The sequence below is a fragment of the Girardinichthys multiradiatus genome, chromosome 13, assembly GCF_021462225.1.
Source record: "Girardinichthys multiradiatus isolate DD_20200921_A chromosome 13, DD_fGirMul_XY1, whole genome shotgun sequence".
Lineage (NCBI taxonomy): Eukaryota > Metazoa > Chordata > Actinopteri > Cyprinodontiformes > Goodeidae > Girardinichthys > Girardinichthys multiradiatus.
Window position 1 is genome coordinate 24,584,358 of NC_061806.1, and position 23,708 is coordinate 24,608,065.

Consider the following 23,708-nt stretch of genomic DNA (forward strand, 5'->3'; position numbering starts at 1 on the left):
AAAGGAAAATTTCTCTCTCAGGTGAGACATATGCTGATAAAATCCTGTTAATGCATAATTATCTTTTATTCTATGGTTTATATGTTCTGTCATACTAGATGACAGAACATACAACAATCAATGGCTGCTCTGATTTAACCAGAAGCCATGAAAGCTCAGGTAATTTCAAGGACAGTGGTAAGGTAGGGCAGATGGATGGGTGGAGGAGAGAAAGCAAGGAAAGGAGGAAAATAGGAAGAGAAGATGGATAGAACAGAAGGAAAAGGATGTAAGGAAAAGTGGTAAGGTACGTGTAAATTGGTGGATTTTATGCGGGGAATGTTTTCCATACTCTATGACTTTATCCACACCAGGAAAATGGCTAGTTTTCCAGATAGTGAAGAAACCCTGTTAGCAGGTATAATTCTTTCATGGCTGTTTGTCATGTTATGCATCAACCACAGTGAAAGCTGTTATTTGCACCCCAAACAGTAAAGTCCCTCAGTGTGAACCGCTTCAGCCCTTCGATAAGCAACGTTTCACTCCGTGCTTCATTTGTCTCGCTTAAAGTCAAACATTTAAGAAAACAAATGACATAATTTTTCTCTATATAAAGAGTCAGTAAGAAAAAGTGCACAAAGACGTTAAAGCAATATCAAAGTTTTATTCGTAAAATGTAGTAGAGAGGAACAGTAGTACAATTCAGACAGAAAAAAGGAAAATGTAGTTCCATCTTTGAAAACTTTTGATAAAAACGTAAAAAGAGTAACCTGAATTTGCTTCGTGTTCGGAATAAAGGGCACTGAGGCGCGGCCCCGGGTTTTGCATCACTGTTAAAATTCGAGAGAGAGAGAAGAGTTGAAAAATACCTTTTTTTTTTTTTCTTTTTGCAACAGCGTAAAAAAATACAGCTGGGGAAAAAAAAACTCTGCTTTACATCTGTAGTGTTTTTGCTTTGTTTTTTTTGTCCATATAACAAATACAGCATGAAATCTATCATGATACATCATAGCTTTTGAGTTTCATTCATTACAGTAAAATCAGTAGGATGGTAAATAGTATCAAAAGAACAAACATGACAGATGGCGAGATGAACGAGCACGCGGCGTGAACGGAGAAAGCAAAAGGTTAAAGGTTACCACAGCAGGAGGTTTGTGGCTGACTGTGTCCCCTTAATTCCATATATATATCTTCTATATTATCAACATATATATATATATATATATATATATATACCTGCAACATAACCTCTCACACTGTGACTTGAAGGTAAAAAGTGACACAAAGAGGATGTTATCTCTATGATTTAAAATATATCTTCCACTGAGCTTTAAAAGGAAGTTACACATCTTCGGTATCATTAGCACTTCAATACATACTGTATAATTCCACTGCATATGAACAGATACTGCTGTTCCAAGGTTTAAACCCGCAAAACAATCGGTGCTTCTTTACAAAACATGTGCTTGGTGAAACAAAGGAGGAAACAAAAGTGGAAAAGACCAAAAGAAAATAAAAGCAAGTTAAAGTGAATGATTTTGAAGCGTAAAAACATTTAAAAATCTCAACAGTTACAGAAACGAGTAAGGATTTTTTTCCTACACTAAGCAAGTATTCACCTGGCTTTTCCGCATACATTATATTCCAACAATTAATAAAAACTTTTGGTTGGACAAATAGAAATTAACAGTTTTGATTGCATTTTGGAGTTATATATATATATATATATGTATATGTATATATATATATATATATATATATATAGATGTGTATACATACATATATATATATATATAAACACACATCTATAAAGATATATATATATATATATATATATAGATATATAATATTAAATAACAAAAACAGGACATCTAATTAAAATAGAAAGATGCGACTGGAAGAAAGACAACAGTTTTTATATAGTTCCATTCAGACCCACTTTTGGGTGAGACACAAACATAAAAAGAAGACTCTTTTCATGAAAAGTAAGTGCATGTCTATGAGGCGCCATAGAGCTTCACTTTTTATGGAACAAAGTGTTTTCTACCTGGCAGACCTAAAAAACAAAAAAAGTAGGAAATTATAAACTTACACACGCTCAAAAAGACAAATTAGACTGATGACATTACTTTAAAAAATGCAAAATGGAGTTATTTTAGACTTAAAACATCACACGTCATTAATTCCTGCACATTTCTGACCCCGCCCCATCACAAACCAACGTTCATGTGATTAAAAATATATATATATATGTGTGTGTGTGTGTGTGTTTTTTAGCTTTCAACCTCAGTACCAAAAATAAACAGATAACCGATGTCCATTTAGGTCCTCAAGATGGCGATCACAAGTACAGTTGGTAGTTTTACAAAACAAACAAATAAAATGGTGTGTGTGTGTGTGTGCGCGTTAAATTAAAAATAAAAAGCTTCAAAACAATGGCAAAAGCATACCTGATAGTCGCCGTAGCACAACAGTGTTCTATAGATCAAGCTGATTACATATGCATAACTGAGTCAGTTTAAGCCTTTATGATTATAAACATCATATATAGCCTGTAGGTCCAGTATTCTGCGACAAGCATTACAGCACCAAACGTTTCGTCATTTGGCAAAAATTCAAGCTTTAAGTGAAAGTCAAATGCTTTTGTTTATTAATAATAATAATAAAGTGTTACTGTGACGCTGTGATTTGTATAAAGCTAGCAATAACATTTCCCCTCTTTTTCATTTTTTTCCCCCACCCTATTTAAAACAACAAACCCAATGTTGTCTTTTTTTTTTCTTTTAAGTATATTCAGTAGTTTTTGTTTCCTGCTAAATCTTGGTGTGCGGTCTGTTTGGCACAATATCACAGCCCTTTTTTTTTTATTTAAATTAATCATAAATATGGCTGTGATACATTAGAGTCACAAAACAGATTTTTTGGTTCCAAGATTTTTGCAGGTAAAGGAAATCAGAAAAAGAAAAAACAAACGAATATAATATTTAGCGCGTCTAAACAAGATCTACAGAGCATGTATCACTCTACCTGTGGACGATAATGCTCTTCGTCTGTGAGCTTTCAGCAACACACTTTCAGATTGCTCGCGCACACAGAAAAAAGAAAAACAGAAAAACTAATTATACTATTTAATAAGACCATAATAAGCTCTTTTCATAAATTAAATAATTAACATTTCTTTGTTTCGATGATTGGCCTACCTCAACTTGAAAAGGAAAATAAAAATTATAACACCCTGCCCAACTTGCACCCCAAAAACAAACAGGAAAAAAAAAATACATCACCAAAAACCTGATTCATCATATAATTCGTCATTAGAATCATTCTCTTATAGGCGCTGGGCCCAGAGTTGGACACATTACAATAATAATAATATTAATAATAAAATCTGTACATCGTGGAGTTCCCATACCAACAAAGCTTTAAAAAAAAAAAAAAATCATCTCTTTGTTGTGTACTTGCACAATTAAGTAACCTCGAGGTTTGATAGCACTTTGGAGTTGATTGTTTATCAGCTAGGTTTTGTGTACATATATATCTTTTTCTATATATCTATAGATATAGATATATCTACAGATATATATATTAAACATCAACTTTTTTTCAGATTTGTTTCTCAAGCTTGTTTAGACTTCATAGTCCTCCTCCGGGGCGGCAGCAGCGTTGCCCTCGCCCCAGTTTGATTGGTCGTTGTCGGTGGGCTCCTCTCCCTCCACGTCCTCTGCTTCCTCACCGTCGAAGTCCTCGTCGCGGGGAAACTCCATGCCCTCCTGAGTGGCCTGGTGTGAGTCGGCGCAATCAGCGCACACGCCGTAGCGCCGCGACCCATGGCGGATGCCGACGCTGGCTGCAAGCATGAAGATCTTCTTGCAGACCATGCATTTGTATTTTTTGTCTTTCTTGTGCACCTGTGAGAATAAAAAACAAGATGATTAAATTTAAAAAGACAGGTTATTTCAGTTAGTTGGCTTTTTTTTTTTTTTTTTGATTTTGTGACAGTTTATTAACCTAAATCTCAGTGAAAGACAGACTCCATTAGGCATGAACCAGTTTTAGAGTAATGAACCACTGGTTTGTCCTGTTGCTGTGCACTGCCTGTGTTTCACTTTTCCTCCGGTTTCAAGATAAATAAATTCTGTTTCCCAGAATTTAATGAAAAATGGACAGTCATGATGTGAAAACTAAAAGAGCACTTCCTAACACTCTTTTTTTAAATTATTTTTTAATTAGTTGGCAAACTACATGAGCCATATCTATAAAGCAGCAGACTTCAGGCTAGCTCCCAGTGCAGATAACCTTACCATTTAACCAGCTAGTAGCAGCTTATACTCGTGTTACATTGTAAGGAACAGAACAGCAGTAAGGGTTAATGTTATAAAAATGTACCGAGAAATCGGTTCATGATCAAAATCAGCCTATTTTCAAGCAGGACTTGTGATCAGGCGCTTGGAAAATTGATAAGTAAACACACAATGTCTAAGCACTCTTCTGTGTGGAAGTTGTCACAAAGGGAAGGAGATCAACTGTTGATCAACTCCTGAAGCAATTTTCAGCATCAGTGAAGTATTTAAAGATAAAGTCAGATGAAGCCATTTAAAAAGAGAACTGCATTTCTGTTCATTTATGCCACGGTTCCACTACAGGACGTTTTCTCAGGAACCAGGGTACTTTTCTGGGACCATCATATCTTATATATAAAACCCTTGCTTGTGATTAGAAAAGCACAGCCAGTAAATAAAGTGCATTCCTTGGAGAAAATGTTAAAAGTTTAGACTACTTCTGTGTAGATTTTATGTACAGAAATAAAAACAGATGTTAAAAGATCGTCCCCTCATCCACAACGTTGACCAGAAAGAGTCGATACACATTTTCCACAAATGTTAGCCAAAAATTGCCAGTTGCACAAAACTCTAAACAAATAGCCCACAGAGTCTATTGTTTTCCAACATACCCTAAAAGTGATTTTGTTCCTTAAAACCTTAAATAAAACACATCCACTGTTCATGGCAGATCTACATGTTTAGTCTGGGATTGCAGTCGATTTCATGAATTCATGCTTTCTAGAAAAAGATGGCCATAAATGTTGCTATATCTTTAAGGAAAATGCATAAAAGCTCATTCTAATTATAGTTCTTGCTTTCGTCTTTTGTTTGTTTTGCATGTTTTCAAGTCAACTATACGCTCTTCATCAGTGGCCTGCTTTCCGTATTGTGTCTATGCAGAACAAGCCACTGATGACGACATGTTGCACAAATCATAGCTTGGAAAACCAGTAAGCTCAAGTTGTACAACAGAAATAGTCACTCTACTTATATACATAACATTCCAGCTCATTCATTAATACAGGCCTCTGTTGGTTAGCAGACAGCCTTCAACGTGAGCTTTGGTGGTGGAGGAATGGTCTAGAATAAATGGGGATAGTAAGGTTGGGCGGTAATAAGGTATACCTGCGTTCTTTCAAAAGCAACGGTATCAGTTTCAATACCGTCATTACATCATTAAAAAATATAGGAGATAAGGATTAAATATAAGATAATTAAATCAATGTCTAAAAATTAATCTATGTCCAGCAGCACTTATATGTGGTTGAATTTTCAGTTTTACTTCCACAGTAGTGAAACTTTTGATGTTTATGAACGTGACGTCATCACGTGACAGCGAGGAGGAAAAGGAGAGAGAGAAAGATGGCAAGTTGCGCACCGCATGAACTCATCGCTAAGAAGAACACGACATCTGCAGTCTGGCAATATTTCGGGTTCCTAGCAAATGAGAAGGGGGAGCCAGTAAATACTGATGAGGCAATATGTAAATTATGTGATAAAAAGGTGACTGCAAGGGACGGAAACACGTCGAACCTAAGGACGCATCTCAGAGTTAACCATCCACTCACTGCTGTGAGGATGCATTTGGCCCCGAGTTCAATAAGCGCAACAGTTTCAACACCTCCCGCTGATACCGATGCAGGACCAAAACCAACCACAACTAAGTCCACCGCCACTTATACGCAGTCGACAATAATAGGGGCCTTCGGGAAAACAACGAAGTACAAAAGGGACAGTGTCCGTTGGAAAACCTGCACGGATGCAGTGACAAAATACTTGGCGAAGGAAATGGTCTCTTTCCACACGGTGGAAAAAAAGTCCTTTAAGGACATGGTAAAGGTCCTAGATGCCCAGTACGAGCTACCAGGACGGAAACATTTCTCACAAACAGCCGTCCCACATTTATATATTAAAGTTAGAGACGAGGTTCAAGTACTGCTGTCAGAGGCCGAGAGTTATTCTTTAACAACTGACATGTGGTCATCAGTTAACATGACTCCATATATGTCCCTGACTGTCCACACCATTACACCCGAGTAGAAACTTGAATCCAAATGCCTCCAAACAACGTATTTTCCTGAGAGTCATACGGCGGACAACCTTGCTGCAGCGCTCAGAGTTGCACTTCAGAACTGGCAACTTGACGAGAAAAAACTTTCAGCCATAACCACTGACAACGCTGCCAACATTTCTGCCGCAATCAGGTCCCTGGAGTGGCCGTGGCTTAACTGCTTCGGTCACAATCTAAACCTGGCTGTCACAAATGCAATGCATGACAATAGGCAAAAAACCAAGCGCGCCCCCGGAGTGTGCCGTATTATTGTCGGGGCCGTTTCACACAGCTGGCAACGTAAGAGTGAACTCCACAAGAAGCAAGTGGAGTTGGGACTCCCAGAACATAGCCTCATAACGGTGAGCAGAAATTTGTATCTAAAAATCTGAATCTGTTATAACATAGGCAAACTAAAAATATAATCATATACATTAAGGGGCCTATTTATTATTTATCAATTCATTTGTTTATTCATCTATTAATTCATTTGTTTGTTAATTAATTAATTCATCCATCCATCAGCAGGACTGCGCAACTCGCTGGGGCTCCAAACTGGCAATGGTGGAGCGCATCCTGGAGCAGGCCCAGGGGATCAGACACGTCTTGTCTGACGACAGAAGGAGCAGCCTGTCCCTGACCTGGCAGGACACAGACGTCTTGAAAGCTGTTCACCACGCACTGAAACCAGTCGGTGACTTCACTAATATTCTGTCAGAAGAACATTATGTGACCAGTTCCTCTATCCTCCCCATAATCCAGCTATGCAGGGACAATGTGTTGGCTTTGTCAGAATATGACCTCCAGCTAACAAAGTCAATCAAAACTGGAATTCTAAAAAAGCTAGAGGCCAAATATGAATCCGATTCAGTGCGCAAATTAATGCGAAAATGCACTTTCCTCGACCCTCGTTATCGTGGAGGATATGAGACTGATGCCAGCGCATTGGCTGAGACCAAGGCAGAATTACAGGCTGAGATCGTGAGCTTAGAGAACCAAGCACCAGCGGGTCCAGTGGTCATCATCAGAGTGGAAGAGGGAGAGGCGCAACCCGAACCCCCACGAAAAAGGGTGACTCTGGGAAGTCTTCTGCAAAAACAAGCCGATGCAGTGGCAGGTCCCATCGGCAGCGTAGAAGACCGAGTTGGAGCTGAAATAACAGCCTACTGTTTGGAGCCCGTTATCCAAGCAGACAAAGACCCACTTCTGTGGTGGAAATGTGCTGCCCGGCGTTTTCCCCTGATGTCACGGGTGGCCAGAAAGTACCTGTGCGTCTGTGCCACAAGCTCGCCGTCGGAACGGGTTTTCAGCACCGCGGGAAAAGTTGTAAGTCCCCAACGTTCCCTGTTAATTCTAGAAAAAGTTAACATGCTGGTTTTTCTGGCTAAAAATCTTGACTAAACCTGTTGACACTTGCCACCCAGCTCACTGCTATTATTTGTTTCTTTTACTTTTACCACTTTTTTAAAAGGTCGCTCTTTTTGTTATTTAAAGTTGTTCAGGCTGTGATTTAATTTAACTGATTTGTGTGCGCAAAAACTATTTTGGGTGGTCAGGTTAATTTAATTTTATTGACTGTTATTATTTGTATTTTTTAAGCTGTTTCTAATAAACGTTAATATTGTGCACATTATGTTGTTATTGTTTCATTATTAGTGTTTGGTATTTAATTTCTGAACAAGTAGGCACAAGTCAACAGTTTGGTGACGCCGTCTCAGCCTTAAGTCATAATCTTTAATTAGTCACGGTAATGCCGTTTACCAAGGTAAAATGTGGAGACGGTATGAAGGTATCAGAATTTGGATACCGCCCAACCGTGGGGGATAGAGAGCTAAGTTTACATAAAAAATGTGTTATTAACATGGCTACATTTAGCAAACTGCTTCCCTAACTGGTAGAAACCAATTGAGTCAAGCAATTTTGCAAAAAATACAGTAAGAGTTGCTTCCTGGTTTGGCTACTTTGTTGTAGTGTGACCAGTATCTAATCTCCAAGCATCCAGCATGTTCCCAGGTAGGTGCAGCACGCTGCAGTGAACTTAATTTGCCTTAACTGCCCAAAACCTTAAGCCTCAGTTAAAATGCAAAAGGACCACAATTGAAAATGATCTCTCATCTCATGAAAAAAGGACCTAGACTTGAACCTGATGTTCAGAGAGAGTAGCACAATTGTGTGTGCGATCATAACATGTTTGGCCATAGGGCTGGTTCAGGTCACCAGGGTCTGAGTTAAAATACCTAAGCTGCAAGCAGCATATATGAGGGAAATGGATATCGTGTGACAGCCATCAAAACAAGAGTGAGAATGTCTTAACCCTAAACTATTTTTCTCAGATTTCTTTATCTTAAACTGAAGCTAAAACCTAGAACCAATAGCTGCTAAAATTGAATTACTTTTTGTGCAGAATCTGATCACTTTTCACCATTCTGCTCTTTATATTAGCTGTTTTTTGGCATCTGCTCAGGTAGAGCCTGGAGTTGGCTGTGAACAGACATGCTGCTTGTAATGTAACCTTAGCATGCATGTTGGATATCACTTTAATTTCTACACGACTCTGCCAGTTTTTTTCTGGACCCAAACTACTTCCAAACAGTCAAGTTTTTTAAAGTCTAGGACCCTTTTGTGAGCCTCCTGACTGGCAGTGGGCAGCAACAGTTGAGGGAGGGGTTTTGCTCTATGGATCTTCTTAAACGGATATTGTTAAAAGGACTTTAAACCATAGGGATAATATTATGGAAAATATTATTGGTTTCAAAATCATAACTTTTAAAAACTTTTGTATATCTTGAAACAGATAACCGGCCCATGCCCCATCTGGTCATAATGGTTGGTGAAACGCTACAACCATTTATTATATTTTATCGCTGGTGCTTCTGCAGTCAAAACAAAAAGAACTGGGGCCAAGATTGCACAGGCTCCACATCCTACATACTTAGAAAATGTGAAAGGCAAGAGATTTTTACATTTTAGGAAATGGGATATAGGGACTAAAAGATGGAGATGGAAATGTGTTTTCATACTTTTGTTTTTACATACTTGCAAACCCAGAAAATGCTAAAAGCAAAGACATCGTAGTAACTCGACTTGGGCCAGTTACCAGCATCACTGAGGTTTCGAAACCGCAAAAATTATGTCACAGCTTTTTCCTATGAAATACCAGATGCTCGAGGAAGTGGAATTTTTACTGGCAGTATGAAATAAAAGTAACTGAGCATTGCCCCTCCCCCACCTGCTGCTGGTCACTGGAGGATATCAGGCTGAAAGAATGCTACAGTGCTTTTCCATTCCTTACAAGAAAATAAAACAAATTTGGCTGATTAGAAATATTTTGATTCGTGAAAGAAACAGACCTTAGTACTATAATATTGGTATGTTTATTCAAAGTTATGCTTTAAAACTCTCATACCAGCCCATGCTTGGATAGAAGAGTGTATTTTTCTTTTCCTGCTTATGAGGTTTTGTGGGCTATCCAAATGGGGCCCATTAGTTTTTTCAAGATTTAATACCTGTTCATGATTATGTTTTATTATATATGAGCACCAATCCATTTTTGTACCACTTTGTGAGTGCCCCTACAATACTCCCCGTTTAAAAGAGAACTGATAACAGTCAAAAAGATTCTGCTTGTGCACTTACTCCCTGGAGGAAAGCTGCCAGACGCAGAACACAAGGTGGTGTGGAATGAAGTGAGAGGAGCCAAAAATCTGTAGTTTGGCAGCGCTCGAATGATGTGCATCAAGCGGTGGTGAAATGGAGGAGAGGGGGGAGGAGGTTTGTGTGCATGTGTAGGGCTCACCAGGGAATGTCTCTTTACATGCTCGCGGCGGGTGAACAGCTTGCCGCAGATGTCGCAGCTGAAGGAGCGCACACCTGAGTGGATGATCAGGTGCCTCTTGAGTGTGCGGCGGTGCTTGGCGATGTAGTTACAGTGGGGGCACTTGAGCTTATTGAGGGCTAAGTGCGAGGCCTCGCCTGAGGAGAGAAAAACAAAGAGGAAGGTCAACCAGAGTCACATGATGCATCCCCGAGTGAAACTTCAATATGAATTATCGGGAAGTTCGTTTAAACCAGTAACACTGAGAAAGAACAAGACCATTATCATAAGGGCTGCATTTCAATCCGAAGATCTTCTAATGAGAAAGGGGTGTGTCAGGAACCGATATCCTGTTTATCAAATCAGCTGAGAGTAGAGATGCGGTGACCATTACGGCGAAAACAAACCACAAACTGAAAACATGCATTAAACATCATTTGGTCCAAGCTATGAACGTCTGATAAACAGCAAAGACAAATGAAATCATTAAATCCTTCTGTGTTGCTGTTGCTATGCAACCGGTGAACTGCACAGAAAGAGGCACAGCAGCCCAACGCCAATTAGGAAGCATGATAATTCAAATAAACGAACTTAACAAAAACAATATAAGCTAGACTGAATAATGAACAACCTAAAATTATACCTTCTCATTTCTAAATAACCTCAGGTTTTAAAATTTTATTATCTTATAATTATGTTTTTGTCAATAGAAATAACTTTCTAATTGCAAAAACATATAAATATCTGCATGCTTTTTTTGCAACAGGGATCTGTGCAGTAACCCTGCAGGGACGTGCCAGTGAGGACTATACATATATTGATCCTGAAAATGCTTCAGTGAAAGTCCTCATGTTGAGAGAGTGGGGGTTAACAGGGCAGGTCCCTTTGTTTAGGCCAGAGACAGCAAAACAGAGGCGTTGTTAAGGGGGGGGGGGGGGGGGGCGGGGCGATGAGAAGCCGGTCATCTGTGTATTCCCCTTGTGTGTGTAGGTGGGTGTGCGTTTTAAAAACAGCTGAAAAGACGTTTCTGGAGGTACTACAAGCTATTAATTTAAGATAGGTGGAAAACTGCATTCTCTTCACTATCTGTTAGCCCGTAGAGCGAGTAGAGCTGAGAAGTGGTCACATTTCCAGTTATAAACAAACAGAGGGAGGTAAAATGTGGTTCCTTCAGTTTATATGAAGCCTCGCTGTAGTGGGGCCGACTTCCCAACTCTACACCTCCAGTTTGCTCCCAGACAAACAGGAAATGTGTACATGACACCTATTACAAAAATACGAAGGGGTATTTTAAGCAAAATGAGTATTAGAAAAGCACTGGCATTGTTTTGATAATTTTTTGATCTGTAACCCCACTCCTAAACACACGACATGAAAAAGCAGGTGGAAAAAAACCCAACAACATTTTGCAGTGTATTATTTGACCTAATAATAATACAAATTAATCCAGCTGTTATGGCTGTAGTTTATCCTTTGCAACCAAAATAAATTGCAACAGCCCTGTCTAGGAGACACATCATGTCTTGTTCAAAAATACTTGTTCCATCTCTGTTATACGGGTTGGTTGTTTTCTGTACCGATTACCCCCACAAAAATATTTGCCAGAGTAAAAAGTGACTTGGCGCTAAAACCTGATCCTGGTGCTGGTTGGCTAACTTTGTGCATTACCCCCACCTTGAGGGAGTGTCTGTAGCTCCACAGGACAGCCACTTGAGAGACAAATATTTGCACAGTTCTATTACACAATGATCTCACCAGTCTCTGTAACTTGTAGCATCACAGCCACTAAAAATGTACATCAGGTGTGGGCATTAAGGGCATTTAATGCCCATTTAACTCAAATATATTTGATGTGATGACTATGAATGCACTACTACTGAAATATATGTCACCAAATATTGCATCCAAGCGGTCCTTTGAGATTTTATATATATATATATATATATATATATATATATATATATATATATATATATATGTAACTCTAATTTTAATCATTCAGTCCAGGTTGGACCGTTTTATGTACTGCGATTTTTATGTCTGTTTAATACTAAGGTAGACTTCACACCAAAACAAAAGAATCACATTTCTTTTTTATGTTTTCATAAAGAGAATAAAGATTTTGTAAACCAACTGTTTGACACACAGTTATTCCAGATTTTAAACAAGAAATTACCAAAGACGATCTCTCGGTATAAAAGGTTCTCCAACGCTATAGGCTGTCACAACTCCAAATTCCTACTTGAAAGAAAAATTGATTGGAACGGCAACTGAAAAGTATGAGTTTTCTCACTGAAAGGAAGACTTAAAATTCAAAATGGTACCTACAGAAGATAGAGATGAGTATAGCAACTGTTAATTTTCACTTCTGAAGGTTTTTGTCTTAATAACTCAGACGTACTCAACTTCTCGTGTTTGACTGCATAAACGCAGATAACAGAAATGTTTCTATTGGCCTGTATTGCCAATAAAAGATTGCATGGTCACTGTACACAAACGTGAACAAATCCCACTAGTTTTGTGACTTGCAGCTGAAACACCGGTTAGTTCGGTGGGACGTCATGTCCGGATCCGGGTTCTGGATTCCATCACGAATGAAAAGTTGGTTTAGTGAACATGTATGGCAAAGATTTTTTTTATTTGTTTTACCTGTGCTTTGAATGATCTGTCTTAACACTATTGGGCAGAAAGAAAAGGTTAACGCTTCACTGTTCATGTCTGCTCTGCTGTAACGACTAACAATGCACTGGAGGAACTGTTACCCTTTGAGAAAATGCCTGGCTATTTGTTAAGGGATAGTTCTTATACACTAAATACAAAAAAATGCCCTCAGATATGTCAACTACACCTTTAAAACCAGTTAAACTTCAAAAAGACTTCATGGTTTAAAGGAATTGTGTGTTTAAGTGTGACTCAAACCTATTTAAAAAGATGCACATTAACAGGATTTACTAAATTAGTCTAGTTGGCAATTTAAGCTGTACTCTAGAGTGGCATCTTACCATTCTCCCAGGACTCGCCTTGCTGTAAGTCTTGCATGATGCTATACTGGATCTGATTGGCCAGCTCTGGGAAAAGGGAAGGAGGGGACAAGGGGAGGGAGAAAGAGAGATGAGAGGTGGGTGAGAGCCTGTGGGGGATGCACACCTCACGATGTTCTGTGTACACAGCCCAACGACCCCCCACTCGACACAAAGGAGGTTTCAGAGAACACAACTAGGCAACAGAAACTCATAGAAGCCTACTGTATGTAAACCAGTGGTTCCCAAGACAGCAGCAAGCCAACTAGGCTTCCAGGAGGGTGGGGGTTAATTAGAGAATGACGAGTAGAGCCTTCACACCAGCTCATCTTACACTCAGCTTTTGTAAGCACCTGTGGATGTGTGAGTATACCCTTCCTAAAGCATCAGCGCTTAGAGCCCATTAAAGACACACCCCTATGAGTGTGTGTTCATGCTCCCTGGGTCAATATTTGGAATAGTGAGGACAGCCCTAGTGCATTAGAGTGGATTAGGGAATGAAGGGACTGCCCCTGGCAGCTTTGCACCTCTCAGCGACTGGGGGTGGTGTTATTGTGCATGGGTGTGTACACTTTAGAGGCCGGTGTTCATGCAAATGCCCACCTGCTCTATGTCCCTGTGCAGATACGATTCTTTAAACAATCCAACACTCCTGCTTGGAGCGGTCATAAGAACTTACTTAGGGTTTGGTGGTGGGCTCAGCGCTGCAAGAGCAGCAGCCAGTGACAGTAAAGCACTTTAATCCTGTAAACCACTTTCAGCTGTGCTTGTTTTTAAAACACTACAATGTGACTAAACTCACAGCAGCAGTTTCTACAGCTGTTGTGTCATTTTGGGGGTAAGACTTTAAAGACTTAGATGTTCACTGAAAACAAATAGGAGGATGTCACCTAAAACTATGAAAATGTCAGACATCTCAATCCTGAAGGACTTTAAAGTCTAGTCTAATCACATATGTAGATTTAGTAGGATGTAAAGCCCTAGAGCTAAGGGGTTTTTTTGGTTTGTTTTTTTAAACACAAGTGAATAACAAATAAATTGTCGGCTATACTTCATCTACGAGGTTTTCAGGCTTTGTCCTCATGAAAATGAAATCAAGTTTGTATTTCTACATTCTAAAAAGTGAATGAAACAATGAAAAAATGCCATTATTCAGGTCACTATGTTTCCATCCGCTGAGCCCGGCAGCGCAGATCAAACTGAAACCAAAGGAAAGCCAAAAGCGTGACATCACTGTGGGAAACTGGGACAGCTAATAGCGCTAAACAATTATTCACAGGTTCACATGGAAGCATGCAACCGGGCTAATTAGCTTTAGCAAATAGATCATAACAAAAGGTCCTGTTGGGTGATTATTTATCACCATCAGCAAAAGGAACGACACACTCGAACAACTTTGCGTATTCTCAAAGATGCTTTTTCAAGAAACATTTAAGTAAAACATGTCTAACATGTAAGAGATTATGAGACCTTCCCACAGTGAGATGCAACACATGAGGCCTGTGTGCAATAGAAGAGGGAGAAATAGTGTGGAAAATGCCGTCAAACCGACGACGCTTAAGTAACAACTCGTCTATAAATGGGACAGGACCATTGGGTTGAAAAATGGCATTAAGTGGGTTAGTGTTGAGTTATACTGAGCTTTGAAGGCCAGGGGTCTGCAACCTGCGGCTCCCGAGCCACAAGAGGCTCTTTGGATCTTCCACGATGGCCCTTGATACCTTTGGCTAAAAATAACAAAGAACCAACTAATGTTTTTAAATAGGTTAAATCGTTTTTTCATGGAATAACTGCAGAACATTTCCCCAATAGAAAGACAATAAGGTAACAGGAATGTTTGCTTTGAATCGGTTTTTCTTGTGCAAAACAAATTATACACCGTTCACAAATATCAACATCCCATTAAAGAAAAGGTTTCCATTATTTTTTAAAAATGTGTTTCTTTATTTCAAAACCTGAAAAATTTTAATAAAATGTTGGTTCCTTCAACATGAAAACAAACGTCCTGTAGTAGATATTTATCAAAGATTATAAGTTGTCTTTTTTCAAAAGGTCATGTCACATTTCGGGCCCTAAAAGAGTTTAATTTAGCTGGACTGAGGGCTCAAATGACAAAGGCTGCAGACCCTTTGCATGATGGGAAAGTGAGGAAATTAAATACTACCACACGCCACATTAATGTGAGCTTATGTCTTTGCGTCCAGATATTAACCATTAAGTCTTTGTCCTTTATGGATATTACTATTTACCAGAATCTAGACTGTAACATCAAATACACAGTACGTTCCAATATCTTTGATATTGTTGAAGAAAAAACCCTGTGAAGAGTGTGAGGGTCTTTCTGTAGACATTTATCTTCTTTAAGGCAACATGACAGCATGGCTGCCAAGAAGACCCTTGGGACCACTTATTTATCATTCTAAATGAATTGTTCAGTACTACAGGCAATAGGTAATAAGTAATGCTCTGCAGGGGTGAACACCATTGACTGGTCAAAAATAACCTCCACTATAAGAATTTCTCTGGCTCCTTATTAAATTAAAACTGTATAAAAAATTTTTTAAATCAATAGATAAATTTGCAAAATTATTACAAGTAAATCAGAATCCCTACCCTTTGATGCATATCCACATCTAGAAAATAGATTTTTTTTTTTACTAATAGTATCATGACTGCATTTTTATTCTGATGCTGCCAAAGGTGTGCATACCATGAAGGATTATGACTGCCACTGACTGTCCACTAACCACAGAAAAATGCACAACTTTTGAATTTTTCCACAGCTAGGTTACTTGTTCTTTTTATATCTGGGCCAATTTGCCAAATCATACCTCCTTGTTTAACCACCTGTTGCCTTTTGTCCCATAAAATCTATTTACAACTCATGGATTTCAACCATTGTATATTCATTTATTTATCATGGAAGTTACATTTATTGATAAGTTATGGAGCGTAATAAATCATAAACAAGGCTAAAATAAGTCAACTGGTCAGTCCTGGTGAAACTGAAAAAATGAAAAGTTTGGAAATCGGGGAACATTTCTCCAATTGAAGTGATCAGAAGTCGGCAAGACTCTCCGAACGAGAGGTTTCCTGATCCAGCAAGCACTTGCTTCAGCGGGGGGGGGACAGCTATTTAATTTGCTCACTCACCACCAAGTGGTCATGGGTGTGAATTACAATCTATCAAAATAACTGACGGACTTCCGATTTTACAGTCCCTGTAAAAAAAAAAAAACGGTCAAAAATTTAAATATTCAGTTAGCTCAACCCCAGGTATACGTCCTCAATGAAAGCACAAAATGAAGCATGATCAGTCCGAAGCGACCCGTGTCAGAAGAAAAAGTCTGGTACAAAAAAGGCCAAACCAGCAAAAGTACAAAACGAGAAGGAACATTCCCAGAACATATTATTTCCTTATGCCTCAAGGGGACAGCTTGGATTTTTTGTTGTGAGATAAAATTAAGTTTTAAAATCTGTACTAGAAGGTTTGCTCCCTCGGCAGACATGGAGCAGACTGACAAGTCGCAGCCAATCGGGCGGACTGATACAGCCGGGAGCCTTGACCAACGTTTCTTCATGCAGTGTCCAGCTGAGAAAACGTATTGTTTGGACTGTTAATATCACCTAATAGTCTTGCATCTCATAGACACAAACAATTTAGCGGGGAGGGGGTTCCATCTGACCGAGGACTTCAGCTTTTTACAAACTCATTGCGATGACACCCTTCTACTCCAGGTATAGGAATTACTCCTGATGATAACTTCAGAGGACCACGCTTCAAAAAACATCTGAACTATCCCTCTATCCCTTTAAAGAAGGAGCACATGGCATCCTCTGATCCCAAAACCGGACCAGTAAGTTATTGTATATTTTAGCCTTTAATTTCTAAAATTAACTCTACTTCTAACACCAATTAATGTTTTACAACACTGCCTTCATATGTTAATGACTATAACAAATAGGTTCTGCAACTTTAAAAACAAAAAGCGTCTTTTGGAAAACCCATACATGAACAAATCTCCATAATTAAGTGTCTCACAGAGTTTAGCTTTACAATATTAAGGGTATATTTAAATTGAACAAGATCTGAAAAAAATTTAACTAAATGAAAGTTGTGTTTTATTTGACCACCAGCCTATTTATAGACCAGCCTGTATCTTTCTTTGGGAAAATTAGTACAGATATGTAACTGGAGCTGTGCAACAAAGATGTGAAGAAAAGAGCAGTAGACTTGGCAAACTTGAAAAACTTAAACGGTGTTTCACTAGACTTCTTCAGGCACACGCATTACTAGAGCCATAGGAGGAGTTGGAGGCACTAAGAGCGTTCAAGTGCATTTAGGAAGGCCTGGGGGAACAACAGTTTCTCCAGCTTCCTTCATTATCCTACATCAGGAAGGCCTTTGCTCTCATACACTGAAAGCAGTCCTCCATTTCTGCACACCCTTTGTGCCACACACACCTTCTCCCCCTGTCCGTACCACTTCACTTAATATGTGATACTATTATGGGCTAAAAGGGATGGGCCGAAGGAAGAGGTTTGAACCAAGAGATTACTGCACTGGATATACAAGCAGGGTATGATGAACAGAGCAATATACAGATTAAGAGAAATAGTGGAAGGTAGTAAAAAGGTAAACTGACAAAAAGATGGGGAAAAAAAGAACAATTTTATCATTCAAAAATTCATAAGCTTGAAAAAAGGGCATCTGGAATACTTGTATTTGATACAGTGGAGAAATTTAAAAAAAACCCGTCTGTTTGAGCAGACGTCTAAAGACATACGGTATCTTGCAAAACTATCTATGTCCTGGGAAATTTTCCACATTTTGTTATTTTACACACATTTTTGAGTATTTCATAGGGATTTTATGTGACAAAAACAAATTAGTATATATATCTGTGAAGTGGAAAGAAAATGTATGGCTTTTAAATAAAATTCTGAAATGCGTAGCATGCATTTATATTGAGGTGTCCTGATACCATGTATTTTATAAAACCACCTTTCATTGCAATTGCAGCTGCAAGTCTTATGGAGCACATCTCTACCTGCTTTGCACATCTACAGTTTTTTGCCAATTCTTATTTGCAAAATTGCACAAGCTCAGTCAGACTGGATGAGAGTCTATGTGCGGAAGAAGCGAAACCCACACCATGTTAAAAGAAGTATTTTGCATATAGACCAAAACGTTCAGTTTCTCATCTGGCCAGATTGATACTTGAAATATTCAAAGATACTTATTGCATAAACTGTTACACTTCTTCTAGCAGCACTGCAATAATAGACAGTCAGACCCTCCCATTCCCTGCATCGGCTCACCTGACCAAAACAATGAGCTGCTGCTGGAAGTTTTAAACTCTGCCAACATGGGGAATTCAGAAAAAAATAACGTATTCAACTTTAGCTGACAACACAAACACAAAAGCGTTGTTTGGAGGAGCTTTCCCTTTAAGGCAAATGGACAGCAAAAAAAAAAATAAATGAAATGTTGAATGATGCTACATGCTAGCTATGCTAACGCTATGACATTGATGTTTGAGTGCAACTTAAAAAAGGTCAGCAAAGCTCCTGTATCTGCAACAGTGAAGCAGTAAACCTCCCAGATGACATAAGCTAACGCTATCTGTTTAAATATAAGCTTCACAGACACAGACAGCCTAATAAGGGGGTTCTGTTGGTCTGAGGTCCACCGTCAAGATGTGTTTCTCAGTTGTGCAGTTCACCCATGCGCAACTTTCTGTTCACCTGTGGTATGAATCAACTCAGCAAAATGCTAATCAGCTGACGGCTCAGTCAACCAGTGCCCTTCCCTCCCTCCACTACTCCTCCATTTGGCTGTAAAGGCATTGGAGGCTAATTTGGGTAAAGATAACCAGTTAAGATGAAGCCAGACTGAAGCTGAGAACTACAGCAGAAAAAAGTAGGTACAAAATAGAAACATAATGTAAGCAACAATTGCATTATATATTTTCTGAATGAGGGCTGAAGGAAGTTAAATTTTGTCATATTGTTACTTATATTTTTTGCTCCAAACCAGAAAGAACAGACTATTGTTTTACATATTATCAGAATAGAGATCAAAATTTTAATAACCCTACTTCCTTCACATCTTTGCTGTGTCCCTACATGGATGGTGGCAAACTTTAAATGGAAAATCTTTCAACAAACTCTTTCTTCTTGTCACTCTTCCATAAAGTCCAGACGTGGCACCACCAATGATGGTCATGTTAGCTTCTCACACTTGTGCCGAGGAGCTATGAAGCTCCTCCAGTTACCACAGGCCTCTTTGGCTGCTTCTCAGATTCACGCTCCTCCCACAGGAGCAATAAACATTTGCAGCTTATTACAGAGAGAAACAAAGACTAAAAATCATTGCATGTAAAAAGTTGATTTAAGAGATTATGTTTCATATATCACACAACTCCAATCAGAATTACCTGCATAAGAAAAGTTGTGCATAAATAATCATGTCCAATTAAGAAAAAATAAATCTGATGGTTTAAGTACATTTTGAACATAAGCAGTCAGTTAAAAACAGAGATGGTACAGGGGTTGGACAATGAAACTGAAACACCTGGTTTTATACCACAATAATTTATTAGTATGGTGTAGGGCCTCCTTTTGCGGCCAATACAGCGTCAATTCGTCTTGGGAATGACATATACAAGTCCTGCACAGTGGTCAGAGGGATTCTAAGCCATTCTTCTTGCAGGATAGTGACCAGGTCACTACGTGATACTGGTGGAGGAAAACGTTTCCTGACTCGCTCCTCCAAAACACCCCAAAGTGGCTCAATAATATTTAGATCTGGTGACTGTGCAGGCCATGGGAGATGTTCAACTTCACTTTCATGTTCATCAAACCAATCTTTCACCAGTCTTGCTGTGTGTATTGGTGCATTGTCATCCTGATACACGGCACCGCCTTCAGGATACAATGTTTGAACCATTGGATGCACATGGTCCTCAAGAATGGTTCGGCAGTCCTTGGCAGTGACGCGCCCATCTAGCACAAGTATTGGGCCAAGGGAATGCCATGATATGGCAGCCCAAACCATCACTGATCCACCCCGATGCTTCACTCTGGGCATGCAACAGTCTGGGTGGTACGCTTCTCCACACCGTAACTCCCGGATGTGGGGAAAACAGTAAAGGTGGACTCATCAGAGAACAATACATGTTTCACATTGTCCACAGCCCAAGATTTGCGCTCCTTGCACCATTGAAACCGACGTTTGGCATTGGCATGAGTGACCAAGGTTTGGCTATAGCAGCCCGGCCGTGTATACTGACCCTGTGGAGCTCCCGACGGACAGTTCTGGTGGAAACAGGAGAGTTGAGGTGCACATTTAATTCTGCCGTGATTTGGGCAGCCGTGGTTTTATGTTTTTTGGATACAATCCGGGTTAGCACCCGAACATCCCTTTCAGACAGCTTCCTCTTGCGTCCACAGTTAATCCTGTTTGATGTGGTTCGTCCTTCTTGGTGGTATGCTGACATTACCCTGGATACTGTGGCTCTTGATACATCACAAAGACTTGCTGTCTTGGTCACAGAAGTGCCAGCAAGACGTGCACCAATGATTTGTCCTCTTTTGAACTCTGGTATGTCACCCATAATGTTGTGTGCATTTCAATATTTTGAGCAAAACTGTGCTCTTACCCTGCTAATTGAACCTTCACACTCTGCTCTTACTGGTGCAATGTGCAATCAATGAAGACTGGCTACCAGGCTGGTCCAATTTAGCCATGAAACCTCCCACACTAAAATGACAGGTGTTTCAGTTTCATTGTTCAACCCCTGTAGATGGCACAGGGGAGTTACAGAGGCATATGGCAGGTAAACAGGAGCTAGTACGGGAACACTGCTGCTGGACACAGGAACTTGTTCTCTTAGGAGCCCTGACCATGTTTGCAGAGTCAATCACAACATATCACTCAAGTAAACGGGAACCACACCATTACAGAGTAGGAGTAGAAAGCCCCAACATGAACTTTAATGGCTAATTTCCAACAGTTTTAGAAAGAAAAAGCCAGAATGCATTGACTGATTATTTATATCCCTACATTCCTTTAACATTTCTCAAATTCCTTGTATCATCTGCATGCCAAAAAAGATGCATAAAACAGGTCAATCTAAAATGTTTGTACAACTGGTCTCTGTGACATTCTTCTCTGACCCTTCTTTGACCCTGGCCATTGTTAATCTTTAGGCACTAGAAGCTTATGTACTAGAGGCTACTTAAACATGCAAAGCATGTTAAACTAAATGCCCTCCCTTCCCTGCTGTCTCTCTCCAGAGCTTGTCATTCACAGATCAGCCATAAGATTGTGACCGATAAACCAGTGAAAAACACAGATCAGGCAGTGAGCTTGACGTACTAAGCAGCAAGTGAACAATTTGCCATTGAGATGCATGTGTTAAAAGCAGTAGAAATAGACAAGACTAAATATCTGTGTAATATAAAAGTTTCTAGTCTGCAGAAAACAGATCCAACTACTGTCGTCGAAGTCAAGACAACTGGTGAAGCAACAACAGAGTGAGGGAAATCAAGGCCCACTGATCCACAATCAGAGCTGCTCTATTTGTTCAGATTTAAGCTGTTTATTGATGGAAGATGTCAGAACACAAAAAGCAGCAGCAGCTTTGTAGTGCAAAGAGGCTTTGTAGCTGCAGCTACAAAGAGTTCAATATTGTTCTCATACTTTTATAACATTCAGAACATTTTCCAAGGTGGGTTTTATTAATTATATGTTCCACAAATCATAAGTCATGAAGTTGGCATCTGATTTGGCAACATCGAAAAGGACTATTTCACTCACTTTTTGGCATTAGGGTTAAGTATAGTTTGTGATTTCTAAGATCTTTTTCTAATTAAAAGGGTGAAAAGAAATATGAGTTACGATGCTTTGCAGATTTATTTAGGCTTGGAAATTGAATAAATTAAACTCCAGATTGCAAAGCTGCATAGAAACCCTGTTAAAATATCTGACAATGGACACGTGAAAGTGAAAGAACCTGAAATGATGAATCAGGATTTCTCCAAGTGGATAAGAGGGTCTGTTTGGGTTGCTTGGCATTGGGATAAAAACAAACAATTCAATTTTATTCCAATTAATCATTTGTTAAACAAAAAGGTCCAATTTATTAAGTCCTAACTTAAGAACCTTAGAGAGGGTTGAAGGCTCTCTCCTACTGATGACAACTTGGTGCCAGATACCACCCAGAAAGCTAGTGGAGTCATACAGCTCAGTGTTATCTTGACCTACTAAATATTAGATATGCAATCATACTGTTATGGCCTAACAGTGTATAGTAACAGTAACAGTGTATATAGTTCAATATATATCATACAGAAATGTCACACTCAGTGAACTGTGATCAAAACAAAGCCTGAGTGGAATGACAACAGTAAACTACAACAAGAGAAATATGTTTTTAATCTCCACTGTGTGCCTTACCCGCATTTTCTGAGAGTGAGGAGAAGTCCTCTCTTGGGTAGGAGGCCGATGGCTGGATGAACATCCCCTCATCAAATCCTTCTTCAGGCTCTGGCTGGAAGTTGTAGACGAATCGCCTCGTGGTGGTCTGTTTTTTCCTCCGCCCACTTCCCGCGGCAGCATCCGTTGCCTCTCGCTTTATTGCTGCGGGTGCTGCCGCGGTCCCCCCTGCGACCGGCTCGTTCCAGACGAAGACCTGCGTCTGGCCACTTGCCGCCCGGATGTCATTGGTCTCTGCTGAATCAGATGAGGTGTCATTGTGGTGGGTCCAGTTACCAGAGGCCCCAGGGGTCACAAGGGCACAGCCCTCAGCCGCCGTCACCTCTACATCACTAGTCTCCTCCTTTACCCTGCCATTAATATCATCTTCTTCAATTGCACCCTTGACTTGGTTGCCACTCGCCTTGATTGAGAGCTTTGACAGGATACTTGTGGCCCAAAAATTGCTTGGTTTCCGGTCCAGCCCTCGCTGTCCCTGTTTGGCCACGGTTTGCCTCTTGTTGTAGTCCACCACCACCGAATCAGGAGCCTCTTGCTTAATGCTGATATTGAGGGCATCCTTTATAAAAGCCCTGCACGACTGTACAACCTCTGTCATTTGGAGGTAACTTGCAACAGTCATCACCTCAATGGCATTTTGGCTTGTGAGCAGCAAATTTCCAGAGTAAAGAAAGTCGAGGATAACTGAGAAGCCCTGCACGGCAGCGACGTCAAGGTGTGTGACAGTGGCTTGGTCCTGTGCCTCGCTCTTGGTCAGACAGTAGAGAGTTTTGAAGTAACGGCTGCCCGCCACCAGGATGTTCTTGTGTGCACGGAACACCTGGCCAGAGACAACTATGTTCACATCACAGAGGATGCCACTTTTGCGCTGTTTGTCCAACTCTTGTAGAAGCTGGTAACAGTAGGAGTTTTCGTTGGCCTTGTTGCGGTAGTCATCCTCTGAGCAGTTAGTGGAGGGGCTGGTGTTTTCTGATGGTCTCACAGTCTCCTTATAGCAGAAAGGGAAAGAAAAGAAAACATT

At 39.9% G+C, this 23,708-nt stretch overlaps 1 protein-coding gene across 2 annotated transcripts in view; it reads right to left on the reverse strand.

Moving 5' to 3' along the window:
• Positions 1–623: 623 nt before the first annotated feature.
• Positions 624–23,708, reverse strand: part of zbtb10 (zinc finger and BTB domain containing 10) — a 32,832-nt gene continuing 9,747 nt past the window's right edge. Inside the window, exons 2-5 of one of the 2 annotated variants that reach the window (XM_047384161.1) lie at positions 22,649–23,675; positions 13,168–13,233; positions 10,148–10,323; positions 624–3,887 (exon numbers count right to left, since the gene is read on the reverse strand). In XM_047384161.1, coding sequence (XP_047240117.1) covers positions 3,606–3,887; positions 10,148–10,323; positions 13,168–13,233; positions 22,649–23,675 — 1,551 coding nt within the window. In that variant the 3' untranslated portion in view covers positions 624–3,605. The remainder of the gene's footprint in view (positions 3,888–10,147; positions 10,324–13,167; positions 13,234–22,648; positions 23,676–23,708) is intronic. The other variant, XM_047384162.1, reaches the window with a different exon arrangement.